A 17,484-nucleotide genomic window follows, 5' to 3' on the forward strand; every position below is an offset into this window, starting at 1 on the left:
TTTATCTTCACTAACCTCTAACTGAAAGCAGCACTTCCTTCACTGATAAACACACGGCAGCTTCCTTCGCTGCTGTAACCGAGCACCGAGCACAGGCGGCTTAAATAACAGAGACGTGCCGTCTGCCGGTTCCGGAGGCGGGAAGCCTCAGATCAAGGTGGTCGGCAGGGCTGGTTCCCGAGGCCGGCCGAGCCGGGGGTGGGGGGTTCGGTCCAGCGCCTCCCCCGGCTCCCGGTGCGTTGCCCACAGCCTCTGCGGTGCCTTGGCTTGTGGCAGAAGCATCACCCAGGCCCCGACCTTCCTCGTCACCTGGCCTCCACCCTGTGTTCCCGCCTGCGTCCAAATGTCCTCTTTTTATTTCTCCTCTTCATTTACTGTTTTGGACGTGCTGGGTCTTCTTTGCTGTTTGTGAACTTTCTCCAGCCGCAGAGAGTGGGGCCCACTCTCTAGTCATGGTGCGCGACCTCTCGTCACGGCGGCCTCTCTCGCTGCGGAGCCCGCGCTCTCGGCCGGCGGGCTTCATCACTGCGGCCTCTCTCGCTGCGGAGCACGCGCTCTCGGCAGGTGGGCTTCAGTAGTTGTGGCCCACGGCCTTAGTTGCTCCGTGGCAGGTGGGATCTTCTCAGAGCAGGAGTCGAACCTGTGTCCCCTGCACTGGCAGGTGGATTCTTAGCCACTGTATCACCACAGAAGTCCCTAATTTCCCCTTCTTAGAAGGGCCCCAGTCATATGGAACAGAGGCCCACCTTCATGACTGCATCTTAATTAATTGCAGAGACCCTATTTCCAAATAAGATCACGTTCTGAGAGCCTGAGGATCAGGCCTCGAGGGTGTGAATGACAAGGGGATGCAATTCAGTCCACGACAAGAGGTGAGAAGCCACCTAAGTCACTGCAGTAGCTGTGAGGCTGCCGGCAGCCGGAGTCACGGCCGCATGCGTGTCACGTGCCAGCCGTGGAGAGACTCCCCCGGATCCTTCACACTCATCCTTACGGTGGAATTACGTCGTCCGCAGACCCTGCTCTACCTCCTTATCCAAGGCGTTCGTGACGAAGCCAAGACTTCCGAGTTCCCTGGTGTGAGGGTGTCACGGAAATCCACGTTTCTCTACCACATCTTCCAAAGACCACATGGCTCACCCAGGGCGCCGAGAAGACCCACGTACCCAGACCCTCCTCGCAGCCTGGAGACGGACATGGCTGTGCATCTCCGGGTGCCGCCAGGCACTTAGCATCACCAGTGTGACTCGTTTCCTTTTCCGTTGTATTTCACACATCTGAAACCACTCTGAGACGGGGGCCTTCAAAGTCAGCCAGCTGTCAGAGGGTCCACGGCACCGAGAAAAGATAAGGAAGCCGTGGTCTCGAGCAGGGGCCCCCAGGTCCTCAGCCTCCGTGATCTGATGCCTGCTGGTCTGAGGTGGAGCCGGTATAATCACAACAGAAACAAAGTGTGCAACAAACGCAACGCGCATGAACCATCCTGAAACCACACAGACGCAACGCGCGTGAACCATCCTGAAACCACACAGACGCAACGCGCGTGAACCATCCTGAAACCACACAGACGCAACGCGCGTGAACCATCCTGAAACCACACAGACGCAACGCGCGTGAACCATCCTGAAACCACACAGACGCAACGCGCGTGAACCATCCTGAAACCACACAGACGCAACGCGCGTGAACCATCCTGAAACCACACAGACGCAACGCGCGTGAACCATCCTGAAACCACCCGGACGCAACGCGCGTGAACCATCCTGAAACCACCCGGACGCAACGCGCGTGAACCATCCTGAAACCACACGGACGCAACGCGCGTGAACCATCCTGAAACCACCCAGACGCAACGCGCGTGAACCATCCTGAAACCAACCCCCGCCCTGTCCATGGAAAATCTGTCCCTCCTCCAGCAGCTGACTGGACCAGGGCAGGCTGACCGGCTCACCGTCCAGCCTCTGAAAGTCGAGAAGGACGCCCCCTGCTCTCCAGGATGGAGGCCCGCAGCTGCTTGGAGTCAGATGAAACGTGGTTACAGATTGTCAGTGTTTAAACTCTTGCCGGTACTGTGAGCTTTGCAGCTCAGCTGTCATCTGTTACAGACCTCATTGCACAGAGAGTAAATGCGGCACCATCTTGCTGCGGCCCCCCGAGCCCTCTGTAGGGCAGTGGAGTCTGAAGGGAGCTTGGTTGTGGTGTGTGGGTCCCTGGGACAGGGAGTTTTTTCTCAGAGGCTGCCCAGGGTCTGGGAAGACTGAGCCCATTTTGGGGAGGCCCCAGGGGCCCCAGGCTGCCTACCGTCCACCCACTTGTCTCATTTCCATCTTGCCTTGAAAGGCATGGAGCTCACCCACTTGGCTGGTCTGGGGAGGGCGGCCAGCAGGCCTGGACAACCCGGGCAGGTGGCCGTGCAGCCCTGTGTATCTGCATTTTAACCACAGCCAATTTTGCTGATGATTGGGCTGTGATCAAGACCATCCCCAAGAAAAAGAAATGCAAAAAGACAAAATGGTTGTCTGAGGAGGCCTTACAAATAGCTGAGAAGAGAAGTGAAAGGCAAAGGAGAAAAGGAAAGATATACCCATCTGAATGCAGAGTTCCAAAGAATAGCAAAGAGAGATAAGAAAGCCTTCCTCAGTGGTCAATGCAAAGAAATAGAGGAAAACAATAGAATGGGAAAAACTAGAGAGCTCTTTAAAAAAATTAGAGATACCAAGGGAACATTTCATGCGAAGATGGGCTCAATAAAGGACAGAAATGGTATGGACCTAACAGAAGCAGAAGGTATTAAGAAGAGGTGGCAAGAATACACAGAAGAACTATACAAAAAAGATCTTCATGACACAGATAATCACGATGGTGTGATCACTCACCTAGAGTCAGACATCCTGGAGTGTGAAGTCAAGTGGCCTTAGGAATCATCACTACAAATAAAGTTAGTGGAGGTGATGGAATTCCAGTTGTTATTTCAAATCCTAAAAGATGATGCTGTGAAAGTGCTGCACTCTATATGCCAGCAAATTTGGAAAACTCAGCAGTGGCCACAGGACTGGAAAAGGTCAGTTTTCATTCCCATCCCAAAGAAAGGCAATGCCAAAGAATGCTCAAACTACTGCACAATTGCACTCATCTCACACGCTAGCAAAGTAATGCTCAAAATTCTCCAAGCCGGGCTTCAACAGTACGTGAACTGAAAACTTCCAGATGTTCAAGCTGGTTTAGAAAAGGCAGAGGAACCAGAGATCAAATTGCCAACATCTGTTGGATCATTGAAAAAGTGAGAGAGTTCCAGAAAAACATCTACTTCTGCTTTATTGACTATGCCAGAGCCTTTGACTGTGTGGATCACAGTAAACTGTGGAAAATTCTGAAAGAGATGGGAATACCAGACCACCTGACCTGCCTCCTGAGAAATCTGTCTGCAGGTCAGGAAGCAACAGTTAGAACTGGACATGGAACAACTGACTGGTTCCAAGTCGGGAAAGGAGTACATCAAGGCTGTATATTATCACCCTGCTTATTTAACTTATATGCAGAGTACATCATGAGAAATGCTGGACTGGAAGAAGCACAAGCTGGAATCAAGATTGCCAGGAGAAATATCAGTAACCTCAGATATGCAGATGACACCACCCTTATGGCAGAAATCAAAGAAGAACTAAAGAGTCTACTGATGAAAGTGAAAGAGGAGAGTGAAAAAGTTGGCTTAAAACTCAACATTCAGAAAACGAAGATCATGGCATCCGGTCCCATCACTTCATGGCAAATAGATCGGGAAACAATGGAAACAGGGACAGAGTTTATTTTCTTGGGCTCCAGAATCACTGCAGATGGTGATTGCAGCCATGTAATTAAAAGACACTTGCTCCTTGGAAGAAAAGCTATGACCAACCTAGACAGCATATTAAGAAGCAGAGACGTTACTTTGCTGACAAAGTCCACCTAGTCAAGGCTATGGTTTTTCCAGTAGTCACGTATGGATGTGAGAGTTGGACCATAAAGAAAGCTGAGCACTGAAGAATTGATGCTTTTGAACTGTGGTGTTAGAGAAGACTCTTGAGAGTCCCTTGGAGTGCAAGGAGATCCAACCAGTCCATCCTAAAGGAAATCAGTCCTGAATATTCGTTGGAAGGAATGATGCTGAAGCTGAAGTTCTAATACTTTGACCACCTGATGTGAAGAACCAACTCATTGGAAAAGACCCTGAGGCTGGGAAAGGTTGAAGGCAGGAAGCGAAGGGGACAACAGAGGATGAGATGGTTGTATGGTATCACTGACTCGATGGACATGAGTTTGAGCAAGCTCCAGGAATTGGTGATGGACAGGGAAGCCTGGCATGCCACAGTCCATGGGGTCGGAAAGAGTCGGACATGACTGAGCACTGAACTGAACTGAACCGAATTCTGTTGATGCTCTGACATCAACACCCCAAACTGAACAGCTACTAAGGAAATTCGCACGGGGCTAGAACACAGACTCCCTCCCAGTCCTGGAGAAGGGCGGTCAGCGAGCATGGACTCGGCCCCAGACCCCGCCGGACAGTTCTGCCGGAGGTTCACTTCTGGGGTTTTGAGAAGGTTTCCTCCAAGTCGGTGTTGCTAAGCTCTGGGGAAGGCAATGGGAACTGTGCAGTGGGCATATGCAGCTGATTTATTTACACAGATTATTCCGAGGCGTTTTACTGTGTAGATCAAGAAGCCTCATTTACATATTTACACAATAGGCGGGAACGGCACTGAAGGAGCTATAAATATATTTTCCTCTCCAAAGCAGCCGTGAAATAGACATATTTAGGATGTACCGAATGCAAGGCAGACATTGTGTTGCTTTTTTCACAAATAATGTATTTAGCCCGGAGATGGGCGCAGATGAGACGGATTATGGTCCTTGGTCCCTGGGTGTGGGGGGGGTGGTCCTCCCCAGAATATTTCAGTCCTCCTGGGAGCCTCCCAGACCCCTCCCCAGTCATTCTGTCCACTGCAGTCTTTGACTGCAGGACTTTTCAGCTGAACAAAGGAAAACATCAGTGTTTTGCTAAAGGTTTAAAAAAAAAAAAAAAATCCATGGAAGTTGCTGAGTCAGCACCCTCAGCAGGCATGCTGTGGCTACAGTTCCCACTGTGCCACTAGCCTGTGCTCACGCCTGTCTCCCCCACAGCCCCCCGTGACAGCCAGTCAGCCTCTGCGGACGTTTATTCCAGGGCAGAGCCCCCCCATCACAGGCCATCCTTTGCATTTCAACATTCATCTCGTGTGTCCTGCCTTAAACAAGGACCAGATAAAATACAGTTTTTTTAATCAGATGTATTTAGCCTCAAATTTAATCCCCACCATGTCAGTTAAATTTCCGACCCAGACCATTTATACAAAGAGAAATGGCAGCATTCAAGAAATAAACAGGCTTCCCCGGTGGCTCAGTAGTGAAAAATCCATGTGCCAGTGCGGGAGACCTGACCTGCATTGAGGATCCCCTGGAGAAGGAAATGGCAACCCACTCCAGTATTCTTGCCTGGGAAACCCCCTGGACGGTGGCGGCTGGTGGGCTATAGTCTATGGCGTCGCAAGAGAGTCAGACACGACTTAGCAACTAAACAAGAAGTCAACAGCTTCAGGCTCAGAACTGCAAGCCGGCGTCCCGGTTCATCGTGTGAGTTAGCGGCACCAGAAATCTCGGGCCGTGAATGAGTTTCATTCAGTGTGGAGACTGTGTAACTGTCCAGGAAATCAGACTTTTGTATTGGTGTCTGCCTGCGCTTCTGAGTGTTGGGGGACCGACGGAGCGCAGAGCCCGGGATGTGCCTGTGCTGGGCGGGGCTCTGATCAGGAGGGAGGTCTTCCTGGTTCCTGGTGCTGAGGATGTCGTCCCCGAGACATGGGCCTCCTGCCGCCGCCAGGCGAGGAGGGAGGTGCTGGCCCCGAAAGCAAAGAGTCGCCTTGTTCTGTTCCCTGGAAACAAGCTGGTCGGGGCGGCAGCCTATGTGGACAGAGGGTGCCTGCTTTCCTTGCGGCCATTCAGAATTAGCCATCTTCCTGTTTTAGGAAACAAACACTGCCATAGGGCGGCCCAGAGCTTCTGACAGAAGCCCAGGAGCTTCCGGCCGGCAGGGCCACACTGTGTGGGTGGACAGCTCTCCTCCCGAGTCAGTGCACATGGAGGCGTGTGACCAGAGTGGTTTATCCGGCAACATTCTGCAGCATTCATTTCTCAGCGGCTGCCCCACCTTCTTACTCGCTCTGGTGTTTTCCCAGCAGTGTCTCAGTAACAGGAGTCCAGGAAGGTGCTGGGGTCCCCGAAGGGGGGCCAGGCCCAGCAGACACCGCAAACACCCCAACACAGGTGTCACGTGGCCCTGGCCTGAAGGTCAGCATCACCACCAGGGAGGTCAAAGGTCAGGTCCTCAGGCCTGAGGCGTCAGCCACCCAGGGATGTGGCTTTGGGAAACACGGCCACTGTTTCCCTCAGGCCGATCCGAGCTCCCCACGAGGGTCGGGACGGGAAGCTGGCGGGGGTCTCTGGGGCACATGGCAGGGTAGCCTCATCCAGGGTCTGAAAGCGGGCCAAGCACATCCCCAGAAACACACAAGGGCCCGCACACCCCTCAAGTGTTGATCGAGATGGACATTCAAGCCCAGGGATTATCCTGGTGCGTGGAAAATCAGTTGCACAAATCTCATCATGCTTAATAGTTCTGTAATGTTATTTCCCCCCCTAATTTGTAGACATACTTTTCTCCGTCATTGATCTATTGAGATATTTAATGACCAGTACAGATGAGGGAAACAGTTGGCAGTGGAGAGACAGAGTGGACGTTCCAGCGGCCGCCAGGGGTTTCTGCCGGCAGCGATCACGGCGTGAACATCAGTGTGGGTAAACAGCCCAGAGGGTTACAAGTGGAGCTGCTGAGTATGCTGGTTTTGGAAAGGCAGAATTAAGCAGGACAGAAATACGAACTTTTTTCTATTAATTCGGAAGGAAATTGTCTTGGTATGACTCCCGCCTCCCAGCATTTGTCCATGTAAAGTAAATCATTTTGTGTTGAGATTCTGTTCAATGTTTTTAAAACATTTTTATGAAAAATACACATAATTCCTGGAGCTATGACAGAGCATTTAAAATAAAATGTGGCCTCTGGGTGACAGGAGAGGAAGGGGAAATCATTTTTTTTTTCTTCAAGTAGCAGGAAAGTACTACAGAAACTTTAGTGCCAAAGACACTCAGAGAACCCACTGCAGGAGTGCTCGAGCTGCTGAGGACAGTCTGGGAGTACCTTTCACGGTCTTGTTAGCCCCTTAATTACAGTGGGTTTAGGCACTATCCAGTGTATTAGGGTCTGTGTTTTTCCTTTAGTCTCTTTGACAGCATAAAACTATCTTCTAAGAGGGAAAACACCACACAATTCTTTCAATGTTTAAAGCCCTTGGAACAGTGACTTGCTCATAGTAAGCACTAAATAAATAGAGGTGGTTATTTTATTGAAAACCTGCTTGTGCCAGGCCCTGTGAAAAGCTTTGGGGGTACAGAGATGGGTGGATGGATGGGTGGGTGGGTGGGTGGATGGATGGGTGGACGGAAAGATAAACAGATGGATGGGTAGATGGAAGAGTGAATGGGTGGAAGAAAGGAAAGATGGATGGAGAGAAGGAGGAAGAGGAGAAAAGAAGGAATGAAGTAAGAAGGGAGAGGTAAGAAAGGGGGAGTGAATCATGTCAACTGATACCTGTTGAACTCTTGAAACATTCGCAAGCCCATCGGTACAGACAGACAGGTAAACGTAGAGAAGTGTCCTGGAGGCCCAGAGGCGGACGCTGCCGTCTCTTCCTAGAGTGCAGGAGTGGGTCAGGGCTGGCCTCCAGGAGGTGAATCTGAAAGGGAGAGATGACCTTGTTGGTTTTCCTCCACCCCCACCTGTAGATTTATCAGGAGCTCGTTGAGAACAGAAGTCTCATCTGGCTCCCTGTTGGCTGGAACGTGGCCTGAGCAGAGCTCTGAAGTGATTGTGGATGGAGCCGGTGGGGGGAGGGCGTGGAGCGGGAGCAGGGCCTCCCGAGGCCTCCAGGCGAGGGAGCAGGGCCTGCAGGGCAAGCGCAGCCTTCACACCAGAAATCGACCACAGAGAACAATCGAATGTGCGAACCCTAACGGTCTCAGAAGGAAGAGGAAGCTTAAGCGATGACTTGCCATTTGGACGTTGTTAATGGTAATGGGTGTCTTGGTGAGCATTTAGAAATAAATAGTCATCGCGCTCCCCCTCTGTACCGAGGTCTGTGCCTTTCAAGTCTCGCCCGCATCCATTCCTTTGTTAACCCGTGACTACAGTGCTTAACTGGTGCACACTGTAAGCCCTGTGCAAACACAGACTCACACACAGGTGATCTGCTGTTGACCGTGGGCTGATCCTCGAGCCGCTGCTGTTCCGAGGCGTGTGATGAGGCTGCTTCCCAGAGAGGCGTCCTCCCTGTGAAGCATGCACGTTCAAATGCGCTGTTCCTCTCCAGATCGCCTGCTCTTTGTAAAAGATCACCCACCTGCTCCTATAACAGAATTTATAATTCACGGAGGATCAGTGTTTCAAATGAACAGTGTGGGCCCGGAGCCCACTTTTTACCCAACGAGCTCCATAGAGACTGGATTTCGCAAACACTCGGTGGATGTACTGCTTACCGAGCACTTCATCAGTGCTGACCCGTTCAGTGCCCGAGGCACGCCTGTGACGTAGATGTTGCCCGTGTTCTCCAGTGAGGCACAGAGAGGTTAAACCCTCTCCCTAAGGTCACACAGCTCACGCGTGGTGAGGCAGCTTCGCGCCAAGGCTGTCTAGCTGCTTCCTTTCTCTCTGCGTCTGATTTTCTGGCTTCAGTTTCAGTTTTGTTAATGTTTTCCTGTATGTCAGGGTTTAAAGAAATTCAGTACCTATTTTTATTTGGTAAAACGCGTGATGTATGTTTGCCGCCTTAGCCTTCTGTGCGTGTGCGGCTCGGCAGCATTAAGTATGTCCACACGGCTGTGCACCATCGTCCCTAGCTTGTTCATCTTCCCGGACTGAGGCTCTGTCCTCATTAAGTCACATCTCAGCCCCTGGCACCCACCCCTCTCCCTTCTGTCCCTGTGGATTCGCTCGGGGAACCTCCTAGACTGGACCCGTCCAGCGTCTGTGTGTGTGTGACGCAGTGTCACACCCTCGAGCTTCATCCATGCTGTGTCAGCAGGCACGAGAATGTCTCCCTTTCTGAGGCTGGATCGCACTTCTCTGTGTGGCTGGATGGACCATCTTATTTATCCGTCCCTCCGTCGATGGGCACAGGTTGCTTTCATCACCTCTCGGCTCCTGTGAATAATGCTCTGTGAACGTGGGCGTTTAAGTTCAAAATTCAGTTGTCATTCAGTCGCTCAGTCGTGTCTGACTCTGCGACCCCATGGACTGCAAAGAGTCAGAATCCAGTACATCTTTTAAAATCTATACTTGTGTCTAGTAGCTCCCGGAAAGAGACTAAAAACAACTGGTCTTAGGGCAGGTTTGGCACTGAAGCCCCTCCAAAGGATGCTTGAACTCGAGGAAGGCGCTTCAGGGGTTTGGCTCAGGAGGTGAAGCCAGGTCCCCAGGTGAGGGGCCGAGGCCCCTGTGGGGTTGGCCCAGAGCCCCTGCCTGCCTCTCCATGCCAGCTGCCCCTCAGTGCCATCGCCCCGTGAGAGAACATGACCCGCTATCGATTATCGAAAGCTGCACCAGGCGTGCCACAGTGACCACCCAGTGTAGACAGCGTCACAGCGTCACCCCGGACCTGGGAGCTGGCTGGTGCACGAGGCTGTGGTTCAGCGTCTTCTCTTTGACCCGCCTGCTGGACTGTCATTTCCAGTGATAAGGCAGTGGGGCTGAGAACTCAGTGGAGGCTGGTGTGCGTGGGGGCCTCTGGGCCCTTGGGGGCAGGGGCGCGTGTCCTCAGTGAGTCGGGATAGAGGGAACTTGGGGCTTAGGGACACGCGGTGGGCAGGGACAGCAGGACGTCCCAGAAAGAGCCAGCGCCCTACACCAAGAGGAGACGGCAGAGCCAGAGGCCAGGAGGATGTAGGGAAGATGCTTCCGCCCATCTGGCAGCCTCGGCGGCGTCCGTTCAGGAGAGCGAGGCCCCAGCCTGGGGAGGGAGCAGGGGGCTGAGGGCAAGGCGGGCAGCGTCCACCCGCCGGGCCTCCGTGTGGGAGACAGGCACCCTGAACTCCGTCCTTGCTGCCCCGCAGACGAAGGCCTGTGGGACATGTTTGCCAAGGACATTCCACGGGGCGCCACGGCCTACACCGTCAGCCTGGACCAGCTCAGGCAAGGAGTGACCTACGAGTTCCGGGTGGTGGCCGTGAACCAGGCGGGCTACGGGGAGCCCAGCAGCCCCTCCGCTGCCGTGTCAGGTAGGAGCCCCGCCTGGGGACCCCGGGGGGTGGGCGGGCGGCATGGGCCCAGAGCACAGCCATCCCTGGAGGAGATGTCCTGGCCTCACTGAGCTCCTCTCGCCCTCTGTCAGAGCTAGGGCCTCAGCTTGAGCTGGGCAGGGTCCCCCCAGGGGAGAAGACGTCCCCTGCACAGTGCAGCCCGAGACCCTCTGTTAGCGGATGCATCCTTACTGTTGAGCCGAAAGTTGAAAAGCAAGATTGCACCAACCTGCCCGTCCCCAGCCGCCATCGGGGACAGTGCGAGCCCTGGACACGTGGTTGTGTCAGCCCAGGCGTCCTTGAGGGATGTCAGCCCAGGCGTCCTTGAGGGATGCCAGCCGAGGGGCCCGGTGCCCCCGGTGCCTGAGATTGGAGGCCAAGGGCTGCCGGCTCCAGTGTCAGCCCCGGCTCAGCCATGGGGGTAGCACAGACATGGAGGGGGCGGCCAGGCTCCTTTACCTGGAGCTCAAGTGTCGGTGCCGACAGACCCCGTCCTCACCAGTGATGTGACGAGGGGTGTGACCGCCGGGAGGAAGTGACGGCCCTGGGCCTGGGTCTTGAAGGGTGCAGGGGGATGGCCGCAGGGAAGGGAGAGCCTGCATGAGGCTGGGGGAGCAGTGAGGGGACCAGCTGTGGGGCAGGCTGGTTACGCGGCCTGGACCCGCTCCTGGGGCCCCGGACACAGGTGAGGAGTGGGCCTCCACCCCAGCTGCACCTTAGGGGCCACCCTCGGGAACAGTTAGAAAACAGTCGTTCAGGGCCCCACCCCGGACAGCAGTTGCGTCACGGGGGTCACGGGTCTGGGCCTGATGATTTTCTAGCTCCAAGGTGGTCCTTCCACGCCGCCGAGATTGCAAGCCAGGCTCTAGATGTGGGGGTGGCTGCAGGCCGACCACCTGGAGCCGACTTGAGAAGGGAGCTGGCTGCAGAGACGTTTGGAGGTCGCAAGCCGATTCTGGGCCAGAAACCACGAGCCTTCCTTCCAATCAAGACAAATATGTTCCCCATCCCCGTAGTCACATCTGTTTAAGCTGCTGACTGCGCTTGTTTAAATTGGAAACATCCTTCATCCTTTCCTTGAGTGGGCCTGGAGGGAGGGGAGCGTCTGTGGGCACCCGGGCCCCGTGCCTCCTGGTCTGGGAGCACCGTGGATTCCAGGGGCGCTTGGTGAGAGGGACAGCCTGGGCACCACTCACTTGTTTAATGAAAAATAGGCAGAAAGGCCAAATCTACCTCTTCTACTTCGTCTTTATGAAGAAACTTGTAAACACACCCCAAAGTAGAGAGAATGGAATAAGGAAGCCCATCACTGCATCCAGCAATTCAGGGTTTGCCTCCCTTGACCACATATAAAAAATTACAAAAAGCAGTTCCAAATGCACAGGGCTTGCAATCGCGCACACGCAGAGGGGGCGGCAGAGGCTGGTTCCTACGTAAGAACACGGCTCCTGGTCCTCGGGGCTGTGGGCACCGTGGTTCACACATCCCTCTGAAATCCAGCTCATGCGTGTCAGATCTAAAGCGCTTCCGCCTGCCAAGGCTCCCTCCCTGGACTGTCGCAGTAGCCAGAGAGGACTTCCGCTTGCTGGCAGGGCGCACACGCTTCACGTCCATCTGCTGAGACCCTTCCGGTGGGTTTCTGCTTCTGGGCGGCAGATCTTGGGGCTCCCGTCCTGTCCCACACATCCAATGCCCCCAACAGGGAAGCAGGTGGAAGGCACGAGGGGACCCCAGGGCCATCCGGCACCTGGCAAAGAGCGGCTCCCATCTCTCTCCTTAGTAAACAGAATAAAACATGAGGAAGAAGACAATCCTCCTTCAAAGTGACTCTCAGTTTTGCTGGGGGCACAAAATACACAGAACGCAGCCCCAGCTTCCGTGGGCGGGGAGCCCTGGTGCGGCGGCGGAGGCCGACAGGTAGCAGACAGGCCCCCCAGCCGCAGCGCGTGAGCTGAGGTTCCTGGGAGGGTGTGGGCGCGTCCAGCTCTCGGCCCAGAGGGGTCGGTCATGAGGCTCACAGGCGCCCCCCAGCCGCAGCGCGTGAGCTGAGGTTCCTGGGAGGGTGTGGGCGCGTCCAGCTCTCGGCCCAGAGGGGTCGGTCATGGGGCTCCCAGGCTTAGACTGAGGGCAGCCAGGCTCGTGGGCGCAGCACTTGCAGGAGGGGCCAACTTTCCACCCGAGAACTCCCTGCGATGTCAAGGATTCAGCGGGGGTTCTGCTGGCAGGCGGAGGTGGTGAGACCAGGTGGTGGCAGCGGGAACAGGGGCGGCCAGGGGGTTTGCGGGTGTCTCGGGAGAAAGCCCCCATACTGGGAGAGACGAGCAAGGCCGGGCACTTCTGTCCCTCCCTCCCTGTAACCCAGACAACAGATAAAACTGGGAGAATGTAAGTTTGCTGGCCAAGGCTTGGGGTGGGGGCAGCGGGGGCGAGGGGACCCCAGGCCCGAGAGACAGTGGACCCAGAGCTGCTTCTCCGGGAAACCAGTGGATCTGCCCAGGACAACCCAGACCAGGCAGGGGTCCCCCCACCCCGGTCACGGCGGGGACAGATTTTCTGTCCATGTAACCGTGCGCTTGTCGCCCTGCAGCTCAGGTGGAGACACCCTTCTACGAGCAGTGGTGGTTCCTCCTGGTGATGGCGCTCTCCAGTCTGCTGGTCATCCTGCTGGTGGTGTTCTCGCTGCTGCTGCACGGCCAGAGCAAGAAGTACCGCAACTGCGGCACAGGTGGGGACGCCCCCGCCTCCCCCGGGGACCTGGGGCCGAGACGTCGGGCTTGTCCCTCCTGGGTCTGGGGTGCCCACACCACGCTGCATTTCCGTCCCTAAGACAGGCACACGTCCCTCTGGAGGCAGGAAACCGGGGCTCTGGGCACCGGCGTCTGGCCGGCTCTGCCCTCACACAGGCCACGTGTCCCTTATCCTTCGGCCCCTGATCCTTCGGCCCCTGAGAGTCTGTTCCCATTTCTGCAGCTGCTCAAATGCAGGAGTGGTTTTTAGTATGATTAAAACGTGGAAAGTGGGAGAAGGAAATGGCAACCCACTCCAGTATTCTTGCCGGGAGAATCCCATGGTCCGAGGAGCCTGGTGTGCTACAGTCCATGGGGTCACAAAGAGTCTGACACGACTGAGCGACTGAGCACTCACTGATTGCTGTTTTTATATCATATCTCTTTCCACCCAGAGATTTAAAGGTGTGCTAACTTTAACTGGTAAATTTAAACACATGGATGCAATATGTAAATACTGCTAGGACCTTCAAAAAAAAAAAAGTGGAAAGTGTTCAAGAGATGAGAAATGGCCCCTTCAGTATCACAAGAACAGCCATCGGGGTGCGGCTCAGTTGCCTCGGTGCCACTCAGGATGGTTAGTCGGGTCTGTGGTCCAGCCCTTCTCACGATGGGGCGAGTGCTGCCTGGGCCCGCACCCCGGCTCTGAGCCTTCTGCAGCCTGGGCCCCGTTTTCCCAGCACGGCTGGGCCTGGCGTGGAGCAAGTGCTCAGTGAGTGTCCACAGCCGAGAGAGTCCCCATCACTAGAAAAATGGACAAATGAACGTGGGCAGAGCCGGCCATGGAAGGGCACAGACAGCGTGGCTTGCTTTACAGGAAGGTCAGGAGCAGCCTAATGAATGGATGTTTCTAGAAGGCAGGATGGTGGGTGTTCTTAGTGCAGAAGTATAAACAGGGAGGTAACCTTCCAGGGTGCTGGAAACGGTCCTCTGTGAAAGGGGCCCTGAGATGCCCCGACCGCAGCCCCCAGCACTGTAGTCCCTGCACCAAGAGGGTTAATAAAACCAGGAGGCCCTAAAGTGCCTGCCATTTGCTTCTGTAACGTTGAGCCATTCATTCCTCCAGGAAAGGATTTATTTTTTTCTGTGTAAATTCACTTCTAACAAGTGTTCGTAAATCAGATTTGATTCCTGCGGGATTTACAGTGTATGAATGGCATGTCATTTTCCCGAGTTAATGCTATTACAGAATCCCAGAATCCCACGTCTGGTGCAGAGAAAGTCGCCCTGCCTTCCCTCCTCTCCCTCTCCATCTGGGAAGCAGACCGCAGAGTCCAATCTGACCTGCAGCTTCCAATCCTCAGCCTCACCCTGGAGCGTTCACTTAACATCATCATTAATGCCCAGAAAAAAAGAAAAAAAAAAAAAGTTGTCCACCAGAATGTCTCCCTGCCCGCCCAGGAGACACGCAGAGCCCAAACCACTGTGCTGCAGCCTCGTTCCACCCCTCCCGGACGACACGCTCTCTTGTACAAGATCAGACTTCCTCTCTGAGTATAATATTCACCTGCTTGCCTCCCATCAACCCCAACCCCGACGCGCAGGCGACTTCCTCTTTCATCTGCTGCTGTCTGCGTGCTGCTGGCTTTCCCCGTTGCACACAAGCAGAACACCGAGGCGAGCGGAGGGCTGTGGGGTCCCCGGCAGACAGGATCCTTGGGATAGAAATGCTGGTGAATTCAACAAAACATGCGTGAAGCCCCTGGTGTGTGCTCGGGCAGTGTCCCGGGGGCTGGGACCTCACCAAGAACAAGGTTGTGTGAGCATCCCTGGGTCTGTGCCTCCGAGAGCTCACAGCCTAGCAGGGGAGGCAGACAGGACCGCAGGAAGCCAGCCAGCCCCTCTCAGGACAAAACGGAGAGGTGGTGACGGGCACCGCATGGAGAAACGACACAGGGAGGAGACCTCAGGGCTCCGGAACGTCCTCTCCGGTCTCACCACCCTTGAGCTGTGATCTGAAGGAGGGGGTGGGGGGAAGGGGCTCCCTGGGCAGGGGCAGGGGGAGATGGGAAGGGCAGGGGAGGCCAGCCTGGGCAGGGGGACAGTGGTGAGGACCAACTCTCATGCCGAGCGAGGCAGGGGCCGCTGGGAGCTCTGCAGTCCCCCTGGTTACTTACGGCTTTGCTTGGCTAGCAGATTGTAGAATCTGCTTTGATATGTACTGATGGACTCATTTTTTAGTGATTTTTAGTTACAGACATTCACAGACATGTGTGACCATCACCACAGTTGGTTCTGGAGCATGTTCATCACTGCAGGAAAAAGACCCTGCACCCTCGAGCCCTCCCCCTTATATGTTTACCCTCCACTTACTTCCTTGTTCTGACTGGGCCTTTATTGTGAAATTTATTGAATATCCTCAATGGTGTAAAAGGTTCATGCACTCTGACTATTCTTTAATAAGACACTGATAAAAAAACAACAACAACGTGATTTTGGCATCAAGGAAAAGAAACACCAAAATGCTAATACCGTTTTGCTCCACGGTTGACGTGTAGCCGTACACCCCAGCCTGACTCCGCCTGCCCTGGGCGCTGACTCGGGTCGCCAGGCCTGGGGCTCGTCCAGCAGGCGGTCCGGAGCACCCTGGGCAGCCTGCCCTGCTCCACGAGGCTCGGGGCTGGACCCCTGACGTCCATTTCCTGACGCGCATCTGCGCCGTCTCCGCCCATATGTAGGTAAGAGCATCTCCAACATGGAGGAGTCCGTGACCCTGGACAACGGAGGGTTTGCCGCCTTGGAGCTAAACAGCCGCCACCTCAACGTCAAGAACACCTTCTCCAAGAAGAATGGGACCAGGTAGGGATGCAGCACCCACCCCAGGGCCCATGCCGGCCAGGCCCACGCCCACGAGTCCCCCCGAATCCCAGGGCAGGAGGGCGGGTGCTAGGAATGGTTTAAGGACGTTTCTAGAGATAAAGAGGCAGGTCTCAGGTGTAGGGACCTGGTCTTGGGGGACCTCCGGCCCCTCCGGGCGTCACTGGAAGCTGTGGGCGGCCTGGGAACTGCTTGCGTGGCACCGAAACGGTGCCAGAGGCTGTGCATGGCTTTCCTCGACGCAGCCGCGATGAGGCCAGGGGGCGGGCCAGGAGGCGGGGCTGACTGGTGTGCCGTCCCCCAGGTCCCCGCCCCGGCCGAGCCCCGGCGGGCTGCACTACTCCGACGAAGACCTCTGCAACAAGTACAACGGCGCCGCGCTGACCGAGAGCGGGGCCCTCCAGGAGAAGCCGGGCGACGCCACGGAGTCCGAGGTGGGTGCCCGCGCCCTGCTGCGGGCCGCGGCCCCTCCCGTCGCCCCGGGGCCCTGCCCTGGTCTCAGCCGCGTCTCCACACACACACAGGCTCGGAGCAGGCAGAGCCGGGACAGAGGGCGCCCCTTCCCGGACGGGGAGGGTCCGTGCTCGTCTCTGGTGCGCGAGGCCACCTCCCCGATCAGTCCCTGGTCCAGAGTGGACTTTGGGTTCGCAAACCTCCTTGCTTAGCTCTGCGCTCAGAAAGACACCTGGCCGACCTGAAGGTCACCAGGGAACGTGGTGGCCTCTGGACCCCCGAGGGGTAACGGGGGCCCGAACCCACCCTACTGGTAGAACCTGGACCCCCGCCCACGCCAGACAGGGGCTTCCCCTCCCGCCAGCCTCCTGTGCGCCAGCGCGGGCTTTGGTCACAGCACCGCTGGGTCAGTTACCGGGGTCACCAGAGCAGGGCGGGAGCCCGGGGACCAGGGAGACCCCGCCCCCGAGGGGTATCAGCCTCCAGCCGTGACCTCCAGGACCCCGCCCCACACATCTTGGTGCCTGGGCACTGACTGCTGGGCTGGGCCCGTCCTGGGCAAGGTCTCTGTGTTGGGAGGGGACATTCCCTGGAGGGAGCCGTGGGGGCGCCATGAGGACCCCCACTTCCACGGGGAAGCCCCTTCCCCACGAGCCCATCTCACAGGAGCGAACCAGCGGACGCAGTTAGGGAGCTTGGCGCCCAGTCCTGACCGCGGGGTTTCAGAGACGCCGCGACAGGGACGAATTCACCAAGCTGTTTGCCAGACACGCAGGCCCACCCCACCGCTTGGCATTCACACTCTAAATCAATATTTAATCTAAAATAAGTCTCACCTTCATTTTGACCTGAGTTTAGGACTGATTGCACCCTCAGGCTCAATTAAACGGCTTCTTTCAAACTGTGGTTTGTGTAGGAGCCCACACGGGCCAGCCCCCAGGCAGGGGGCCCAGTGGCCGGGCCGCTCGGCCTCCATGCTCCGTGGACGCGGGCGCTGGCTGCCCGT

At 55.8% G+C, this 17,484-nt stretch overlaps 1 protein-coding gene across 2 annotated transcripts in view; it reads left to right on the forward strand.

Annotated features, from left to right (window-relative positions):
• Positions 1-17,484, forward strand: part of SDK1 (sidekick cell adhesion molecule 1) — a 744,026-nt gene that overhangs the window by 714,782 nt on the left and 11,760 nt on the right. For both annotated transcript variants that reach the window (XM_027528208.1, XM_027528209.1), the window contains 4 exons: positions 10,237-10,401; positions 13,010-13,147; positions 15,887-16,007; positions 16,330-16,459. In XM_027528208.1, coding sequence (XP_027384009.1) covers positions 10,237-10,401; positions 13,010-13,147; positions 15,887-16,007; positions 16,330-16,459 — 554 coding nt within the window. The remainder of the gene's footprint in view (positions 1-10,236; positions 10,402-13,009; positions 13,148-15,886; positions 16,008-16,329; positions 16,460-17,484) is intronic.

The sequence above is a fragment of the Bos indicus x Bos taurus genome, chromosome 25, assembly GCF_003369695.1.
Source record: "Bos indicus x Bos taurus breed Angus x Brahman F1 hybrid chromosome 25, Bos_hybrid_MaternalHap_v2.0, whole genome shotgun sequence".
Taxonomy (NCBI): domain Eukaryota; kingdom Metazoa; phylum Chordata; class Mammalia; order Artiodactyla; family Bovidae; genus Bos; species Bos indicus x Bos taurus.